The sequence below is a fragment of the Gastrolobium bilobum genome, unplaced genomic scaffold (genome assembly GCF_033153095.1).
Source record: "Gastrolobium bilobum isolate Gb01-03AN ecotype WA unplaced genomic scaffold, APGP_CSIRO_Gbil_v1 utg1171, whole genome shotgun sequence".
NCBI classification, from domain to species: Eukaryota; Viridiplantae; Streptophyta; class Magnoliopsida; order Fabales; family Fabaceae; genus Gastrolobium; species Gastrolobium bilobum.
The window spans coordinates 98,937-116,654 of NW_026898272.1; the positions used below are offsets into that span (position 1 = coordinate 98,937).

General features: G+C 32.9%; 2 protein-coding genes across 2 annotated transcripts; one reads left to right on the forward strand and one right to left on the reverse strand.

The window, feature by feature from the left end:
* The first annotated feature begins 393 nt into the window (after window positions 1-393).
* LOC133314382 (binding partner of ACD11 1-like) lies at window positions 394-4,220 on the forward strand. The gene is made up of 5 exons (XM_061515864.1): window positions 394-517; window positions 1,842-1,945; window positions 2,058-2,133; window positions 2,335-2,418; window positions 3,479-4,220. Exons 1-5 carry the CDS (start codon window positions 512-514, stop codon window positions 4,052-4,054), a joined length of 846 nt encoding a protein of 281 aa, XP_061371848.1. The 5' UTR covers window positions 394-511; the 3' UTR covers window positions 4,055-4,220.
* A 780-nt stretch (window positions 4,221-5,000) lies between these two features.
* On the reverse strand, window positions 5,001-10,688 carry LOC133314369 (cyclin-SDS). Its single transcript, XM_061515846.1, has 7 exons — window positions 9,582-10,688; window positions 9,281-9,448; window positions 7,381-7,547; window positions 6,239-6,367; window positions 5,677-5,854; window positions 5,529-5,573; window positions 5,001-5,046 (listed from the first exon to the last, which is right to left on the reverse strand). The coding sequence occupies exons 1-7, from the start codon at window positions 10,686-10,688 to the stop codon at window positions 5,017-5,019; spliced, it is 1,824 nt and encodes a 607-aa protein (XP_061371830.1). The 3' UTR covers window positions 5,001-5,016.
* Between the last annotated feature and the right edge of the window lie 7,030 nt (window positions 10,689-17,718).

Genomic DNA, 17,718 nt, shown 5'->3' on the forward strand with positions numbered 1-17,718 from the left:
GCTCTACACATCTGCACAAATGAGATTTTGTTGATGAGATGTGATTAGGTTTTTCCTTGGGTTTAGTTGATGGGTTTTGAGTTTAGAAATTTTTGGGACATGAGAAAGCCCCAAATATAGAGGGAAATTAATATATTGGATCGGTTTAGATTGGATCGATTTTCATCAACCAATCCCAAAACCGATCCAATACATTTAAAATTTGTGATTTTTTTTTCGGTTTTTCAATTTTTCAATTTTCAATTTATTCAGTTTTCATTTTTTTGGTTCAGTGACTGCGATTTAAATCGGTTTGGATCTATTAACAGATCCTATTTACATAACCCTTCACCAGTAACAAACTACCCCACTGCCGCTCTGGTCACAGCAAATAGTGACTCACATGACATGAATATCCCCAATTTCCAATTGAAACCCTGTTCCGTTTATGAAATAACCGAACTAACCGGTTACCGTTTCGCTCCGTTCAAAACTACCTCTGTTGTCGACGAAAAACATTGTATCATCCGAAATGTCGGTAAGTTTCAAGCTTTCAAATTTTCGTTTTTTCTCAGATCTGTTCGTTCAGCTTTCCATTTCACGTGTTAATTTTGTTCCCTCAAGTTTCTTAATTTTGCGTTTCAGATCCTATGTGGGTTGGGTTTCTTCTCTTCTTGTTTGTTTATGGCGCAATGTGTTGTGTTGTAGTTCCATTGTAGAAAATGCAAATCCTTATATTCATAATTCATTGACTTTTTATATTTGTTTTCTCCATGGAAAAATATTAAGTGATATAACCATGAGTGGTTTAGATTGCTGTAGTTATAAACATAAATGCTCTTCTTGTAGCAGTTATTATAATTTTGGATCTGCAATGTTCAGCAATGACCTTTTTGGATTCCAAAAAAGAGCAAACTGTTGTGTGATTCACCAATTGGTGATACATGAATTGGTGATGTTTTGTTGTTTAGGCAATGCCCCACCAATGGTTGGTTTTGTTCATATTAAATCATGAAGTTACATTAGTTGAATTTGTGATGACAAATTCTTATGCCATTTGGATTGATTCTTTTCATGTGGACAATCTATCACATTGATATTGTCTCTTGGTATAACCTTTCCTCTTGAGTTATTGACTCTTTGTTCTTTTGCTTTGTCTTCTGAGCTATGAGGATAGTACTCATTAGGCTTTTGTATTTTGTTGATCTTTCTTCACTTAAATTCATCATTAAACCCTAAACCCCACTCTACAGCTACACCGAATTGGACTATTCATGTTTCGGATGTGAGGAAGACATTTTACATTGTGACATAGTTTAGCATTATAGTTGTGGAATAAATGATCCATGAATCAATATTATGTTTCCAGTGTGGATTCCTGGTCACTGCAATATAAATTTGCATGCCTTTAACAGTAAAACCAGTGCCGGCAATAGTAACAGGATTTGAAAACTAGTAGATTTTACAATTTTGGTTTTAGTTAACGTGTGCCCTCAAGACACTAATTAAATAGATATTATTTAATGAAAGTTAGAAGCATTTAATATCATCAAAATCCAAAAAGCAGTTAATTAGGGTACATATTAACAAAACCCTCACAATTATTAGAGATTGTAATTCACACTATAGGGGACCCAAAATGACTTGAAGACTCTTTTACTTATGTTTTTCTTGGAAAATTGTTTTTGGTGCTCGACTACAATCTTGGTTACTTTAGGCTAATCATTCGGAACAATTCTTATATGAGCCACATTGTCCTTGGTTGGTATTTTAGATGTGCAAATATTTTTAGTAGTTTCTTGGATTTCAGATATCCCTTGATGGAGAAATTTTCAAGTTCATTCCATTTTGATTTCTTACAGACAAGAACAGTTAAGGTTAGCAACATATCACTGGCTACTTCCAAGAAGGAAATTGAAGAATTCTTTTCATTCTCAGGTGATATTCAATATATTGAGATGCTAAGGTCAGAGCACTTATAATGCACTTATCTTTATTCATTTCTTATGATTGTCGTTGTTTTTAACTTTTACTGTAAATGTCACCCTAATCTTTGGTTATAAACTTGTAATTCTCAGGGAATCTGATCACACCCAGATTGCTTATGTTACCTTTAAGGATTCACAGGGAGCTGACACGGCAGTTCTCTTGACAGTATGTTTATATGCAAATAATATTTGCATATAAAACGTCACAGTACATTTCATAATAATAAGATGCATTACACCAATGTATCCTACTAATCCTTTCCATTCAATCACTAAAACTGATAAACATAAATTGAATTTAGACAGATACTTTTAGTTGATTTTCTTTTTTAAAATTATGTACTTATTCTTCTGCTTTTTAATATAGGGTTCCAAGATAGCTGATCTATATGTTACCATCACACCTGTGGAGAAGTACCAGCTGCCCCCTGAAGCTATTCCCTCAAGTCCAGTAAGTACTTAATTGTTAACTTAAATTCCGTGCTATTTATTAAATGCAATTGAGATCATCATGCACCAATTTGCTGCTACTAGTACATTTATATGTGGTTAAATTTGCTAAATATTGAACACTTCTGCTGAACATGTTTGTGCCATGTGCCCAAAAATATCAGTGTCGAGGTAACATAGAATGCTAATGTGTTTTATATATCTGACTGATAGGACCTAGGAAGTTAGGAAATTATTGAATTAGTTCCGAAGTAGTTATAGAATCAGTTAGGTGGTTATAATTTGAAGGGCAGGGGCTCTGCTTAAATAAGCAGCAGTAGAAGGGAGGGAGATTCAGATTTGTGGGTTTGGGAAGACAGAGGTATGGATCAGTTGTAAAATGGGAAACCCTTTGTTGAAGGGGAAACTCTTAGAAGGAAAATTCTCTACTTTTCTCTGTTTGTGATTTCGGTTGTCAAATAATAGAATTGTCCCATTTCTTTCCATCTTCCGTATGCTTTCTCTTTTCTTGCGGGTTCATAACGCTGACTCATTACATCATTAATCTTGACTGACTCCTCCTAGTTTCAGGTTTTGAAACATATGACTTCACTATCGCAGCCAAATTTATATGGTGCTTAATATCTTTGTCTGGGTATGATTGCTATAAATTTTTAGATCTACTTTGTTCTGCTGATGATGTCAGCAACTTATCTGCAGCAATGAAAACAACTTTGGCATGAAGATGATGCCTCAAAATCTTATATACACCAAATTACCACTTGTATCTTAGCAGATCTAAACATGCTCTGTAAAACATTTTAGTATGAAGTTTGATTAATAACTATATGACTACACTATCGGTGTTGTATCTGATGCTCAAGGCAAATATACTGTAAATTTTGTGACTGAGCAGTTCTGAATGTGACTTTCAGATCTTCAATTAGATCTAGATGCACAATCTCCGCATGTGCATACAAATTCTTTTCTTTCCCTTCCCACTGGATTGGAAATTTTAATTTCGTTACTATCAAATTCTGAGTATAAGTGAAGTTTCTAATGTACAATACTCTTCTCAATAGATAAACCGAAGTGCTTCTTCAGTTAATGGGGCTGAAGATGTAATGAGCACCATGCTTGCCAGGGGTTTCATTTTAGGAAAGGATGCAATCTACAAGGCAAAAGCCTTTGATGAACGTCATCACTTGACCTCAAATGCTTCTTCCACAGTTGCTTCCATCGATCGTAAAATGGGTTTAAGTGATAAACTAAGTATTGGAACAGCTATTGTCAATGAAAAGGTGAAAGAAATGGATGAAATGTTTCAGCTTTCCGAAAAGACAAAGTCTGCTATTGCTGTTGCTGAGCAAAAGGCAAGTAGTGCTGGATCTGTTATCATGAGCAATCCTTACGTATTAACTGGAGCTTCATGGGTGTCAAGTGCCTTCACTGCTATTGCAAAGGCAGCTGAGGATGTTAGCATGATGACTAAGGAGAAGGTTGAACAAGCTGAGGTGGAAAAGAAGGAGATCATTTACCTTGAAAGGCAAGGGACTGTTGATGAATTTGCACATATGCACTTTGAGGATTCTTCAGATGCGGGTCCTGCGGTTGTTCCTGTTAATTCAGACAATGACAGTAAGTTGGGAATTATATAATTTTGAGATGACTCACAATCCTTACATCCTCACAAGCACAGTTTTATTGATTTGGTTAATATAGTTTTTGTCAGTCTTCACTTGCTGCAAATTGGTTGTACAATGATAAGTCTTGTTGATTGTTATAGTGATGTAAAGTTTTCTCTGGCTGATTAGATTCCAAAACATAGTCAACATTCATGTAAAATAATAAATTGTTATTCGTTATTATGATACTAATTGTGAGTTTTTTCTTCACTCACTTCTTCGCTTAGGTCATATGCTTTTGGATTGGTTTTATTACAAACATTATCCTCAGTATAATTTAATTTTGCAGAACATTTTCTTTCTTCATGATTTTCAGTCGATATCTGTAAGCATACGACATACATGGGCCCATACACGGCAAATAATAGTTTTTAATATGGGTCCTATTTGTTTTAAGTTTCACAAAGCATAATTGTTTCATAGTTTTAGCAACTATGTGTCTCTTGGCTTTTGCATATATATAGGAATAAGTTTAATAGAACATCTAGACATGTTGGTCTATGGTGCTTTGAAATCAAGTGGCCTAATATGTTAAAAGATTGCTAGGTGGCGACAAAAGACAGTGCCTGCTTATGAAAGAAAGAATCATATATATATGATGCAAGATAAGCTTTTTTGTATAACCCTGTAATATCTTTATAGGTCATTAACAGTTATCAGCTGAGTTTCCTGTCCCGTTGTTAGGTTTTACAGCTTCCTAAAAATGTGTATATTTGGTGTTCTATATGGGTCACCAGTTTAGAACAATCAATATAGTTTACATGGGAAAAATAATGGAATTTCCTTCCTCTAAGGCAGTGAAACAAATGAAATTTATTCAGTATCAATTATGAATCAACCAGGCATAAGAATGCCATTTGTCTTCAGATGAGAAGGTACAATCGCCACCTAACTGAATTGTATAGCCGATGTGCTCCATGCCAGCTAGTATGTTATCATAGATAGCGTAACAACCACTCCAGGCTCTGTTGAAATCAAGGTAATATTAAGTTTCATCTTAAATACATCAATAATGCCAATAATAGAAGAGATCAAATGATAATAAACGAAATGATTTATTTCATTCTAATTTAGTGTGGGGCTTTTCTCAGCATAACAAATGAAATAATTCAATTAATTAGAAAAACTTGTAGTGTGGCGCTTCTGAATCATGACATTTCATGAGGTTTATTGTAATGATTATCTCCATCCACATGTGAGAAGAAGTTTTTCCTACTGATACATGAAATTGTGTGTCAAATTTGTTTTTATTTTTTATTTTTATTTTAAAATGATGGTCCCACCATTTTTTTAATAGGAGATAAGGTTTTGATTTCTGTAAAATAAAAAAAGTTTTTCCCTTATTATTATTATTATTATTATTATTATTATTATTATTATCTGGTTTTAAACTTAAAACAAAAGAAATGGCACACTAAAAAATTATTATAAATAGGGACTATCGTACCTCCATGCATTCATGCAAATTCTCATCCTTTGATCTAACGTGGATCTACAAAATCATAAGATTAATTATCGACATGACATTCCATTTGATTGATGCATTTAAGATTCAAATAAAGCCAAAATTCTGTATCACAATAATAATTAATTACCCCTATGACTTTGTGGATTGCATGTTGATTGACTTCTAAACAAGCCAGGATTACAAGTGCCGCAGCAACTGTTGAGGGCCAGTAGCACAGCTGATCATGAGCTGACAGTGCAAGCACTGCCAGATACTTGACCCTCTTCTCCACAACTGCATCAGCATTAGCAGCTTTTAGGTAGAACCTGTAAAATTTACATGTAATATAGCTGAAATAAGTATACATAAAAGAGAGGGTAGAATCATATCTTCCTTGTGATGCTCGAGTGACAATTTAAGAAGGCGGTAAAAGTTTTTCTTAATTGGTGCCATGTGAAGTTACAGTTACAAGATTTTATTATAATATTTAAATTATGCACAGTTGTTAAGGCAAAAAGTCCCTTATTAGATAAATAAAAGCATATATAAGGCTTTGCTTAAACCATTCATTTTAAATCGTGTCCCAGAAAGAAACTGAAATCTTGAATGATGAATGACGACCAGAAACAATGAATATTAGCTGCTTTGTATCCTTTATGCAGAATTTTAGTTCATATTCGTGCTATAAGAATGTAAAGAAAAAATTATACCACAAGAAACTGTAGATGGTAGGCAGAAAACACTGGAAGTTGAGCACCTCCTGCACCATCCATTCCATAGCCACAACCTCGCATCTACTGTACACATTGCTTTTTATGTAGAAATTTTTTTGCCCCACTCTATAATGCCCACAAAAGACTCGGTTACTCATTAGATAGAAATAACCACTGCACATATTAACAGAAAGTTGTAGAAAATAAAAATAAAAATACTCAGACATAATAGAAATAACCCCTGAGAAGAAACGACCTCCTGATCGGCCTAAAATTTATATATTATCACTTAGTCATTTATATAAGGGAAAGAATATTATGCCTCCTTTTTTTATGTCTATATTATTATATCAGATTCTCTAGAAAAAAAGAATAAAAATTAGATGAAATTTTGATTTAAAAGATGTTGGAGAAGAGTAAATAGAGTAAGCATAAACAAAAAATAGACATAATATCATATTCCAACACTTACATCTGAGATATTGACAAATAATTAAAAATAGTGTGTTTAGATAATTAGGATAAATTGCAAATAACTCCCTTAATGTTTTAGTCGTTTTTAATTTTTATTAGTAAACTTTATTTTAGTCGTTTTTAATATTTTAGTCGTTTTTAATGTATAACTCTGTGAAGTTTGATTATATTGAAAAAGGTTAAATTATGTTAGTTTTAACATCTCACACGTCATGTGAAAAACATATACCTTAAAAACAGGGTTAAAACTTGCAAGCAGATTTGACTTAATTCTAACTTTATTTATGAGACATTAAAAACTTTTACAAAATGTTTTTCTTTCGAACTCAAACTTTAAGGGAGTTAATGTGATACAAAATAAAACTTATGTATGAAAGTTGAAAATGTCTAAAATTTTAGGTTATTTGTAGTTTTTGGAAATAATTCTTATCTGAATCAAATTCTTTTAGTTACGAGATAATACATTATTAGTGAGAATAAATACACTCAAACTAAATCAAAATTTAATCCTAATTTATTTCCATTGCCTCAATGTCAAGGCCATAGCAAATCACTAAACCAGAAGGCAACCCCAAGACCAGTAAAGGACAGAACCCGCGCGCGCCCGCTGCCCCGCCCCCAAAAAAAAAGACGATGGGAAAAAATGTAAAGATTAAATAATGAACCTGTTATATTGCTGGTTTTCTTCGATCCTGGTGGCTAACGTAAGGCAGGCTATTCCAACAATTTGAAGGTTCCTTTTGGCTTTGAAGTATCCTTTGCTTAAGAAACGGTCAAGTAGGCTGACTCCAAGAAACATTGTCTCTTGCAGAAGCTGTTTTCGATTACATTGCTGCCCATTTAACGCGAATTTCAGAGATAAAAGCATTTTAAACAACATCAACTAGCAATTCGAAGCCCAACAACTTCCATAAGGTAGCATTTGACAATAGTTCGCATACGATAATATTAGTTAGTGGGTGACTGTGTTAGCAACATATATAAGCTTTATATATATATATATATAAAATTATATATTCATCTTGCTGTCTGAAAGAGGGGGAAGAAGAAAAATTGATTACCCTTCATCAAAAGAAAATAATCTAATTGTTAGTAATTTCATCATTAAAAATGATAATTACAAAAATAATACTAACTAGAGAAACCCCTTCAGTCAACGCAAGAGAAAACCCCTTCAATTCGCGGTGGATCCCACGAAATTTTTTCGTACTATGTAACAATGCTCTAATTATAAAACGACGGAATTAAATTATATTCATTTGTATAATTTATTAACAATTTCAAAAATAATTTTGGTGTAATATATATAACAATTTCATGACCTCAGGCCGCCATTCAATTAATATCTTTATTTAATGCTGCTGCTTCTGGCTTATGATATATAACCTAAAATACGAGAAAAGTTACTCTGCACCCGGTGCAATGCACCTTTTTCTAAAAATAGAAAAAAAAACTAGAACATGGAAGGAAATACCTAAAATGATAGGGATAAAAGTGTTATAAAAAATTTCTTATTTTAAAAAATGGAACACTGAATCATGGTGCACCGGGTCTATGTTAATTTTTCTCCTAAAATACCCACGCACACAAATTCATGACTACCTAGTTACGTCATGTAACATGGAATGAAGTGTATGATCAACGTTACTTTTGTGCGTTGAACAGAATGACAATACAACCCCTCTCTTATAGAAATGTCGAATGCGTTCTATCTATATGAAATGTTGGAAGCATTAAAACAATAATGAGACTAGTGTTGTTAGTGGGACTTTCAAATATTGAGTGTTAGTAATCCTTTGCTAAGTAAGAACAAGAAAGAAAGAATTTCTCCATATCTATGATCGTTCTTTCTATCTCATTTATGATTCAGTGGTCCAAGCCAATAAAATTTAAATATTTTTTGACTTGTTTGTATGGAGGAAAGAAAAATTTTATTTTTTTCTACAACTGACAGCTCCTCAACGAAAAAAATAGGTGTGCCAAAACTAATACAAATGATCTCCTCCTCCAAGTATAAAGCAAAATCTGTCTTGGGAGAACCCAAACTAACTACCCACATGCACGTATAGGAGAAAAGTGCGTTACATGCATGACGATACAGGGATTTACTAAAGTACGCCGCTGCCCGCAACACTTTGAGAGTGAGAGGCGTTGGTCATTCTAAAAAAACTGACGTGTCACGAGGCAATTGGAAGCTACTAGCGATTCTCCAACAATGTCATTGTACAGAATGTTTACTCTTTAACTGAATCCACTTTGGTTTTCACTTTTCGAACGTGTTCTCTCTAAGGCAATGCAAAACATAATAAAGAACCACTAGCTATGTACCAAAAATGAATATATAATAAAAAAAGGCCCAGCTAATATTCAAAGCATGAGCAGTGCTTAGCTCTATTTCAAGATCAACCAAGACGGCTTATTAATTGGTTGCTGGACAAAAAATAAAAGTGAAAATTATCAACGAAACCGACCATAATAATAATAATAATAATAATAACAATAAAATTTAATAATAATGATGATTGCTGTTGATGATGGCATGAATTTAGTTCTAGATAGACCTACCTCAACGATCCAGTGAACCATTTGGGAACGTTGCTGAAGCACGAGCTCTCCTATATCCGTGGTAGAGAAATATCTTTCAGCATAATTCCACAGGAAAACTTGCCTCCTTTCCCTCTTTCTCAGCATCTGGTAGCTGTCTTCGTCATCCAAATCTTCCAACCTCGCAAACTAAAATCAGATACACCGAAACTAAGAACTCCGAATAACGAAAATAAAACCAACAAAAAAAAGGAAGCTAAGCAGATTTCTAATAGAACTAGTTACTAATTCTGAATTCTGAAATTGAAGCAAGCAAACCTACTTTGAGTGGAAGAGAGTCGACGCTTGAAGCAATAACTGGAGAAGTTAGCGTCGAGAATTGCTCGCGGTACTGAAGGAACAGCGAATAAGTTGGCGAAGGAGTTTCTCCAACGGATCCCTGCGAAAACTGGCTTCCAGAATCGGTGAACAGAGACGGAGTGTAATCTGAATGCTCTAGTTCTGAGCATTCGCCGAAGATCTCGGAATGAAGGTCAGAGAATGCAGTTCCCTGGCTGGAACAGTACTCTGATTCGTCTTCAGAGCATGAGAATCTCAATTGCTCTGAGCAATTGAGATCGGAGTCGACGCCTGAATTGTTCCATCCCTGCTTTATTATCGATTGCGCCATCAAATCAGCGCAATTCTCACCAGCGTAATTTTTTCTTGAACCTGGAGAGAATTCCAATTGCGATGCTCTGTTTTCCTTACATTTGGTCTTTTCCTCCTCAAACGAAGTCGCACGAACACCAGAGCTAACTGAAACGACGTCGTTTCGGTTTATCTCCGACGAGATTTTCAAATTTCCGTTACCGGACTTTGAAGTCTCAACGTGAAGTTGCTCCTCGCAAGTAATCTCCGATTTCGTGCAAGCTTCCGAAACTTCATCATTTTCTTTCAAATTCTTACTTTCTTTTCCGCTCCTGAACTTCAAAACCAAGCTTCTGCTACGTTCACGAACACTAGAATTGGAGTCCACACACGAAGACTGTGACACCTCCACTTCATTTTCATTCCGCTTTACGAATCTCCGATTTCTCAAGAAATCAACACAATCACCATTCCTAACGCCTTCAATTTCGGATGATAATCTGTTTTTCGATTTCGACCTTCCTAAGCCAGAGAGTGCAGTGGAAGCTCTGTTCGAATCGCACGAAACTTCACCGCCGACGAAGTCCGAGCCAGAACTCGAATCCACTGAAACAACGGAGAAACGAGGATTCACGCCAGAAATGCTGAACCTCATGGACGGAATAAGCACCGGCGAGATCTGGCATCTTCGCCGGCGAGGTAGCTTCGACCGGAGCTTCTTGCTAATGATGTGCAGTGGTGGTTCTGGTTCCTGTTCCGGATGGAGCTTCCGCTTCGATCTTCTCGATCTGATTGTCATTGTTGTTTGGTTACCGAGAAACGAAGAGAAAATTCCTGTGCTGAGTCTTACTTGTGAGGAGAGAGAGAGAGAGAGAGAAGAGTATTTGAACGGTTATGGGAGTTATGGTATTGAAGGAAAACGAGGGAGGAGAGTATTTATATGATACGGTCCCACGTAATGCGTTTTCCGTGCACCACGTCAACACATGATGAGGGGTGCAAGGAAGCAAAAGTGAAGAATTATTTATTGTAATAATTAAGTGTTTTTGGAAATTGATTAATTAAAACTTAAAAAAAAAAAGTGTGTTTGGCAAATACTTTGGATTAAAATAGAAGTATTTTATAAGTTAATAGTTTTAAGATATTAATGCCAAATAATGAAGGAAAATATTAGTTTCATGTGATGTGAAACAACAAGTCTTTCCTACACACTTGAAAAGGTGTAAGTTTGTGAGTGCAACATGAGATATCTTATTTTCTATTACATAAAAAAAATATAATCCTAATAATGAAATATAATGATCTTGTGCAATTACTTGACCAAGAACCGAATTGTGAGGTTGCTATATTCAAATGCCACACAGAAATTCAGATGATGTACATGGGTTACATGAAAGTGTTTGCGATTATTTTTATTGACTTTTCATTATTTGAGCCGTCATGTAATTTAATTATGGGAAATAATACTCTCATGTCACATGAGATACTCTTATTTTTCTACACAAATTCATTTTCCGTGCCAAATAATTTTTCTTTTCTTTTTTAATATAAAGTATGAGATCCACATTTAATTTCTCTCTATTTTTTTTCTCTCCTACAATCCTACAACATAAGAAAAGTTAAACCCTTTAATTATTCACATTTCGATTGGTTAATACGAAACCATATTTTGGGGTAAACATATGATTTTTGCTGTTACCATCTTTAATATTATATACTTACTTTTTTTACTAACTTTATGCAGGGAGATAGTTCTATTATTCTCTTTTTTATTTTCAAAAAGTTACAATATTTATTTTCATGTAATTGAAAATAAAAATTATAAGTCAGTTGTAATTTAAAATGCTTGCCAATTTTTTTAAAATTTAAAAATATTATCTCTTTATAATTTATATTTTAATCTCACATTTTGCATGAGTGGCAATTCTGATGAACAAATATTTGTGTTTGGGATATATATCAATATCAGAAAATCATTTTTGTTATGGGACAAGATATATACTCAAAAGCAATTTAGTTTTCTTCAAAAGTGTAAAAAAAAAAAAAAAAAAAATTGCTTAACAAGATATGTGATTAAAAATTGAGAAACGAGCTATTTACCTAAAAAAAAAAAAAATCACCTGATGAATTGTATGAGAAATTATGTTCCTACTATAATTTATGGTGAAACCAAAAGCCTTTTGAACGTGGTGGATCTGTTTTTTCAAGTAACTAACTATTCTGCTATTGTTTAGTTTTTTATTCGTAAACGATTTATTTGTTCAGCTTATCAAGAAGAGTGTAATCCTAGTTGGCTTATTAAAATTAAAATATTGATTATTTGTGTAAGATCTAACCTAGCATTACAAATTAATATTGGTGTGTATGTGGAAAGCTTGATAAATAACACAAGAGTGCTTTGGGAAATTTAAGAACTAATTCTATATCCTTTAGTTTATAATTATCTTACTTAAAAGAATGATTGATTACCCATCATAAAAGCTTGGGGATGACGAAATATGCTTGTTACCACTGGCGGACCCAGCTTGGCGCACATGTCCGTAAGTTTGAGGACACGAAAATTGGGATTTTTATTTTTTTATTTTTTTTTGCAGGTTCTTGTTTATCTATTGGTTCAATATTTATATTAGAAATAAATACCATTTTAAGTTCTTAATAAAAAATATGATCTCCACTTTAGTCTTTTATAAAAAAAATTAGTCTTGAGGTTCTTAAGAAATTCGAAGTGAATCAATTTAGTTAAAATCGTGATCCCTCACAAATTCAAAAAAGACCCACATTAGTCGCTCAAAAGGACTAAAATATGTTCACTTTGAATTTTGTAGGGACCAGGCCACTAAATTTTTTTTGTAAGGAACTAAAGTGGAACCGAATTTTTTGTTAGCGATCAAAAAAAGTATTTACTCTTAGGGAAATAATTATCTCATGTTGCATGAGATAATTATCTCATGCAACAGAGACAAAGTAGTGGGGTCCACATTATTTTTTCTTTTTTGTTTTTTTATAAATGGTGGACCCCACTATCTTGTCTCTGTTGCATGAGATAATTATCTCATGCAACATGAGATTAATAGATCTCTTACTCTTATATTAGTTAGCAACGTAACAACGTACAAAGATGATTAAAACAACGTAACAACGTACAAAGATGATTAAAACAACGTAACAACGCAAATTGATTAGAGAGAAAACTCATTCTTTCTCCCCTGTCACGTACCCATTCTCATGCTCTCTTCATCCTTTGTTTCCTTTTTCATTTTTCTAAAAATAGAGGATTGATTGCAAGTCTGATATTATCAAATAAGTTAATCTCTAGAAACGAGGCTGACGAGGCTTTCACTGTGATTTCGCTTGTCTTTGTACTGGTAGTGATGACTTTTTTATTCACCACTATAAATAGAATGATGATGTATAGATGTACTGGAGTATATTCTAATATTTGTTTTGGATGATTGATAAGACTTAGGGGAGGAATGATTGGTCAAACTATTGTCTACAGTTTGTTATGAAAACAACTAGATTATGAGCGAGTTCATAACTTTGTACATAAAGCGTTAATCTAAATTATTTTTTAAAAAAAAAAATTTCAGGAACACATAAAGATTTTTTTCGGGGTCCGCCACTGCTTGTGATATAACACTTAAATTGAGTCACTGTATTTATACTTGTACAAAGGTGAAAAATTTGAATGGGTGTACAATTCACAAAGAAATATGTGTGTATATACACGAAGTGATTAGATATATAATAGAAAATATTTGTCAGACTTCAATTAGAAAAGTCACTTGAGGATTTTTTTTATTTTTATTTTTGGTAAGCAGTCACTTGAGGATTTAAAATTAGCTTATTTTGTATTGAAAAAAAGGTTTATAATCAAAATGCGAGCATTAAAATGTTGTCTTTGTTTTAGACCCCGTTTGGATGGGCTTTTTTTAAGAAAAAAAAGTCTTTTTCGAAAAAAGTCTGTTTGGATGCCTGCTTTTAAAAAAAACAGAAGTCATAAAAAAGCTAAAAACTTACTTTTTTCAAAAGCTAAAAATTTTAACTTTTAAAAAAAGTAGAAGTCAAAAGTCAAATATCTTTTTCAAAAATCAAATATTTTTTTAAAAATCTAAATAGCTGTAACTTTTATAGAAAGTACTTTTAAAATAAGGAAGTGATAAAAAGGACTTTATTAAAAAGTCCATACAAACGCAGCCTTAATATTAATGTCAAGCGAGCCACAGAAGCTAATGACCGAGGGATCATCACAAGTTACATTAATCATAATAAATGAATCTGTGTCACGTCTCAATACAAAATATTAAGATATTAAGTTCACAGGTTCACTCACTTATATAGGTTATTATCAACCAATATAAAAATTCATCACATTTATATTAAAAAAATATAATATAAAATTATTGAAGACTCATCACTTATTAACATAAATTATTAGATGAGATGTGTTAGAAGGTAAGAGAGAGAGCAATAATGATTAAAATTATGAAAAGAGAGATCAGTGGAAAATTGATATTATTGATTGGGTAATTCATTTGTATATATGATGCTCTTATATAGAAGGGCATAAATAGAAAATAAAAAGATCTAGAATATCTCAATTAAAATAAAATAAAATATTTAAATCTCTAATAAGATGATTGTCTACATAATATGATAGCTTTCGTAAAATTATTAAAGGACATTTAAGTTGAATTAGTTGCTTTACAACTTAATTCTAGAAACTTTTCCCTCAATTGTTAAACTCCACATTTTTTTGAGTAAACTAAGGGTGTCCTCATCTCGTAGGATGAGACTAATCCCTTCGTAACTTAAAGCATAAAGGTTTTCACTATTAAGCTCAAAGTGTTTCTCGTAGGAATCGAACTCGTGACTTCATCAGCCACAGGAGCCCGAGTGCTCGACCCTTGAACTACAACAATCCACTTACCAACTAAGCTACACGTTGGGGTTTAAAAAAAAATCACATTAGTATGTTCCTTTTCAATGGAAAGCCAACTTGCCTCTTATCAAACATTTGCTAAGCACTATGGCCCGTTTGGATGAGCTTCCAAAAAAAGTACTTTTTATGCCTTACTTATTTTAAAAATGTTTTTTATAAAAGGTAAAGTTATTTAGATTTTTAAAAAAATATTTGGTTTTGAAAAAAAATATTTAAGTTTTGACTTCTGTTTTTTTATAAGCTAAAATTTTTAGCTTACATAAAAAATAGGTTTTTAACTCTCTTTTTTTATGACTTCTATTTTTTAAAAAAACAGGCATTCAAATATGCTTTTTCTGAAAAGTTTCTTTTTTTATGAAAAAAATTAGCTTTTGACAAAAAAAAAAAAAAAAAAAAAACTCATCTAAACGAACTCTTAGACACGTTAGAGAAAGCCCATAAACTGTTTTTGTGGATAGCAGTGAGAAGTGATAAAGCAATAGGATGCCGAACTAACAGTGTTAACACGTAAAACATTTTGGGCTCAACAAAATTATTTGATCAGCTGGAGCACAAGTAGTTAGCCATTTAGGCTAACCAGGAGGAGGATTAAAATGCTTACAAGCTTGAATCCATCTCGGTTGGGCCAAATGGACTGTGGAATGTAAATCTATGAGATTGTGGACCTAGTATAGGTTGATTGCCAGCCTAATTAGTTAATCTATCATGTGTAGCATTGGAAACCACCACCCAACAAAATAGGAATTGTCATTGAAAATTTCAAGCAATTTGATCGATATGAAGTCTACATAACTCAGAAATAGGGATAGGGATCAAGTTGATGCATAAGAAAGGAGCAACAACCTCTTTCATGAAAATAGGAAGACAATTAGTTGTTCAACTAATGACACATTGAACCTGGACTAAATATTGAAGGAAATCAGAGGTCAAGTTAGCTACTATTCTAGATGGTAGTCACTTAGGATGACTATCGAGTTAGTGGGTCAGTGAAATTAGAACGTGGTTAATATTTTTAGGACGAAATTAGACTAACACGATTTATTGGAGCTCGCCGCTCTGGTTGTAAACGGGTTAAGTTGGCTTATAAGAGCTTACGCCTAATCTATATTAGGTTATGTTTGACCTATTACAAATAGTAAAACAGAACAGGTTTAGGTTTTTAAAAAAATCTATTTAGAAAATAGGTTATAGACTTTTTTATACATGTTGGGCCTATAAGTCTACAGGCTGACTTATATTATATTATTTATTTTAAATATAATAAATAAAATTTATTTTAATAATTTTGAATAATAAAGTATTCTTATTTTAGTTATTCTTTTAATTGTTGAATGTTTAATAGGCTTAAACACGCTAACGGACATAAGCCAAGATTTTTATTTTTTAAATATAGGTCAGACCAGACTTATAATTTGGAGCCTACACAAACAGGTCAGGCTAGGCCTAATATTTTTTTACACAGGCCAGACTTATTTAAACCAAAGCCTAGTCTAGTCTATTTACACCCCTACTCGCCCCACCAAAACTTACAGAAATATTTAATTGTATATACCATTTTTTTTATTTTATGCATAAATGGTTATAATTTTAAAGAAAAAAAATTACATTAGAATTCCTTCTTCCTTCAAAATTTTTTTTGACTCATTGCTCTTAAAATTTAACATTTATTCGTTAAAGTAATCATATAGCTAACAATAAACAAACACAACTCCAACACGAAAGAAAAGAAAAACGAGTAACAGCTGTTGGTTACTGAAGATTTGACCACTGGAACAAGAATCCGGGGCACAAAACCTGCTTCTCAGTTCAATTCAGATCACATTCTAAGAAGTTCCTGTAAGAATAATTTTGTAGAGCAAAGAACTTCCAAAATGAGTGGTGGCTGTTGTGGAACATAGGAATAAGGAAAGGGATAAAAGGAAAGACAACTAAAAGGTGGCCACTCATACTAACATTACACTAATAATGGTATTCATAATAATCATTCTTTTTCTTTTCTTTTTCCCTTAAAGAAGACGCAGAATTTGACCAATATGTCCACCCTAAAACGAATCTCACCTGGAAAAAGAAAGAAACGAAAAGAGCACCAACTCCTCTATGCACATCCATGATCCATTATTTTTTATTTTAAGGTTTTGAAAACATATACTTTTTAACGTATAAATATTTATTATCTTAAAAGTTCAAAAAATATTTCATAATTTTTTAAATAATTAAAATAGATAATAAATACTTTTTTAGTCCTTAACATGTAACCTAATACTACACATTCATAAAAAAACTTTGTTTTAAAAGTTGTGTGTTTACCAATCGCTCCATTTTTTGGTGAAAAGATGCAGGAAAGAATGAAGATAATGCGCATCCTTTTAGGCTGTAAGTATATAGTTATCAATTTGACAAAGACTGATAGACATTCATGGCCTTTGCTTTTTTTGGTACTATATGTGTTGATGGCCTCTTCTGCTCTTTGATCACTTTGCATGTTGCAGCACGAAAACGCAAAGGGGTTTAAAATGGGGTTACACATAAAATTAACAAAGTATGAGAGGAGTAACGAGATATTTGATGTGATTGGTTGAAATGGATGTTATCCGCTTCCACTACTGGAAAGCAAAATTCGCATATTCTTGTCGTGCATCTCAGCTTTTCTTGAACCCTTTATGAACCCAAGAGCCACAATTTCCCAATGCTTTTTTTTTCTTTTATTAAAACAAAATCTTTTGCATGACAAAATAAGTTAGATGCTACAGGACTTATATTATTGGTGAAAACAGCTGGCTTTAAACATGTATGAATGACAAAATGGTGGCTGATAAGAAGCACAATGTACCCAACTTATGGAATAAATCTTTGGTGCTATTGCAGCACTTATGAGCATTACACATCA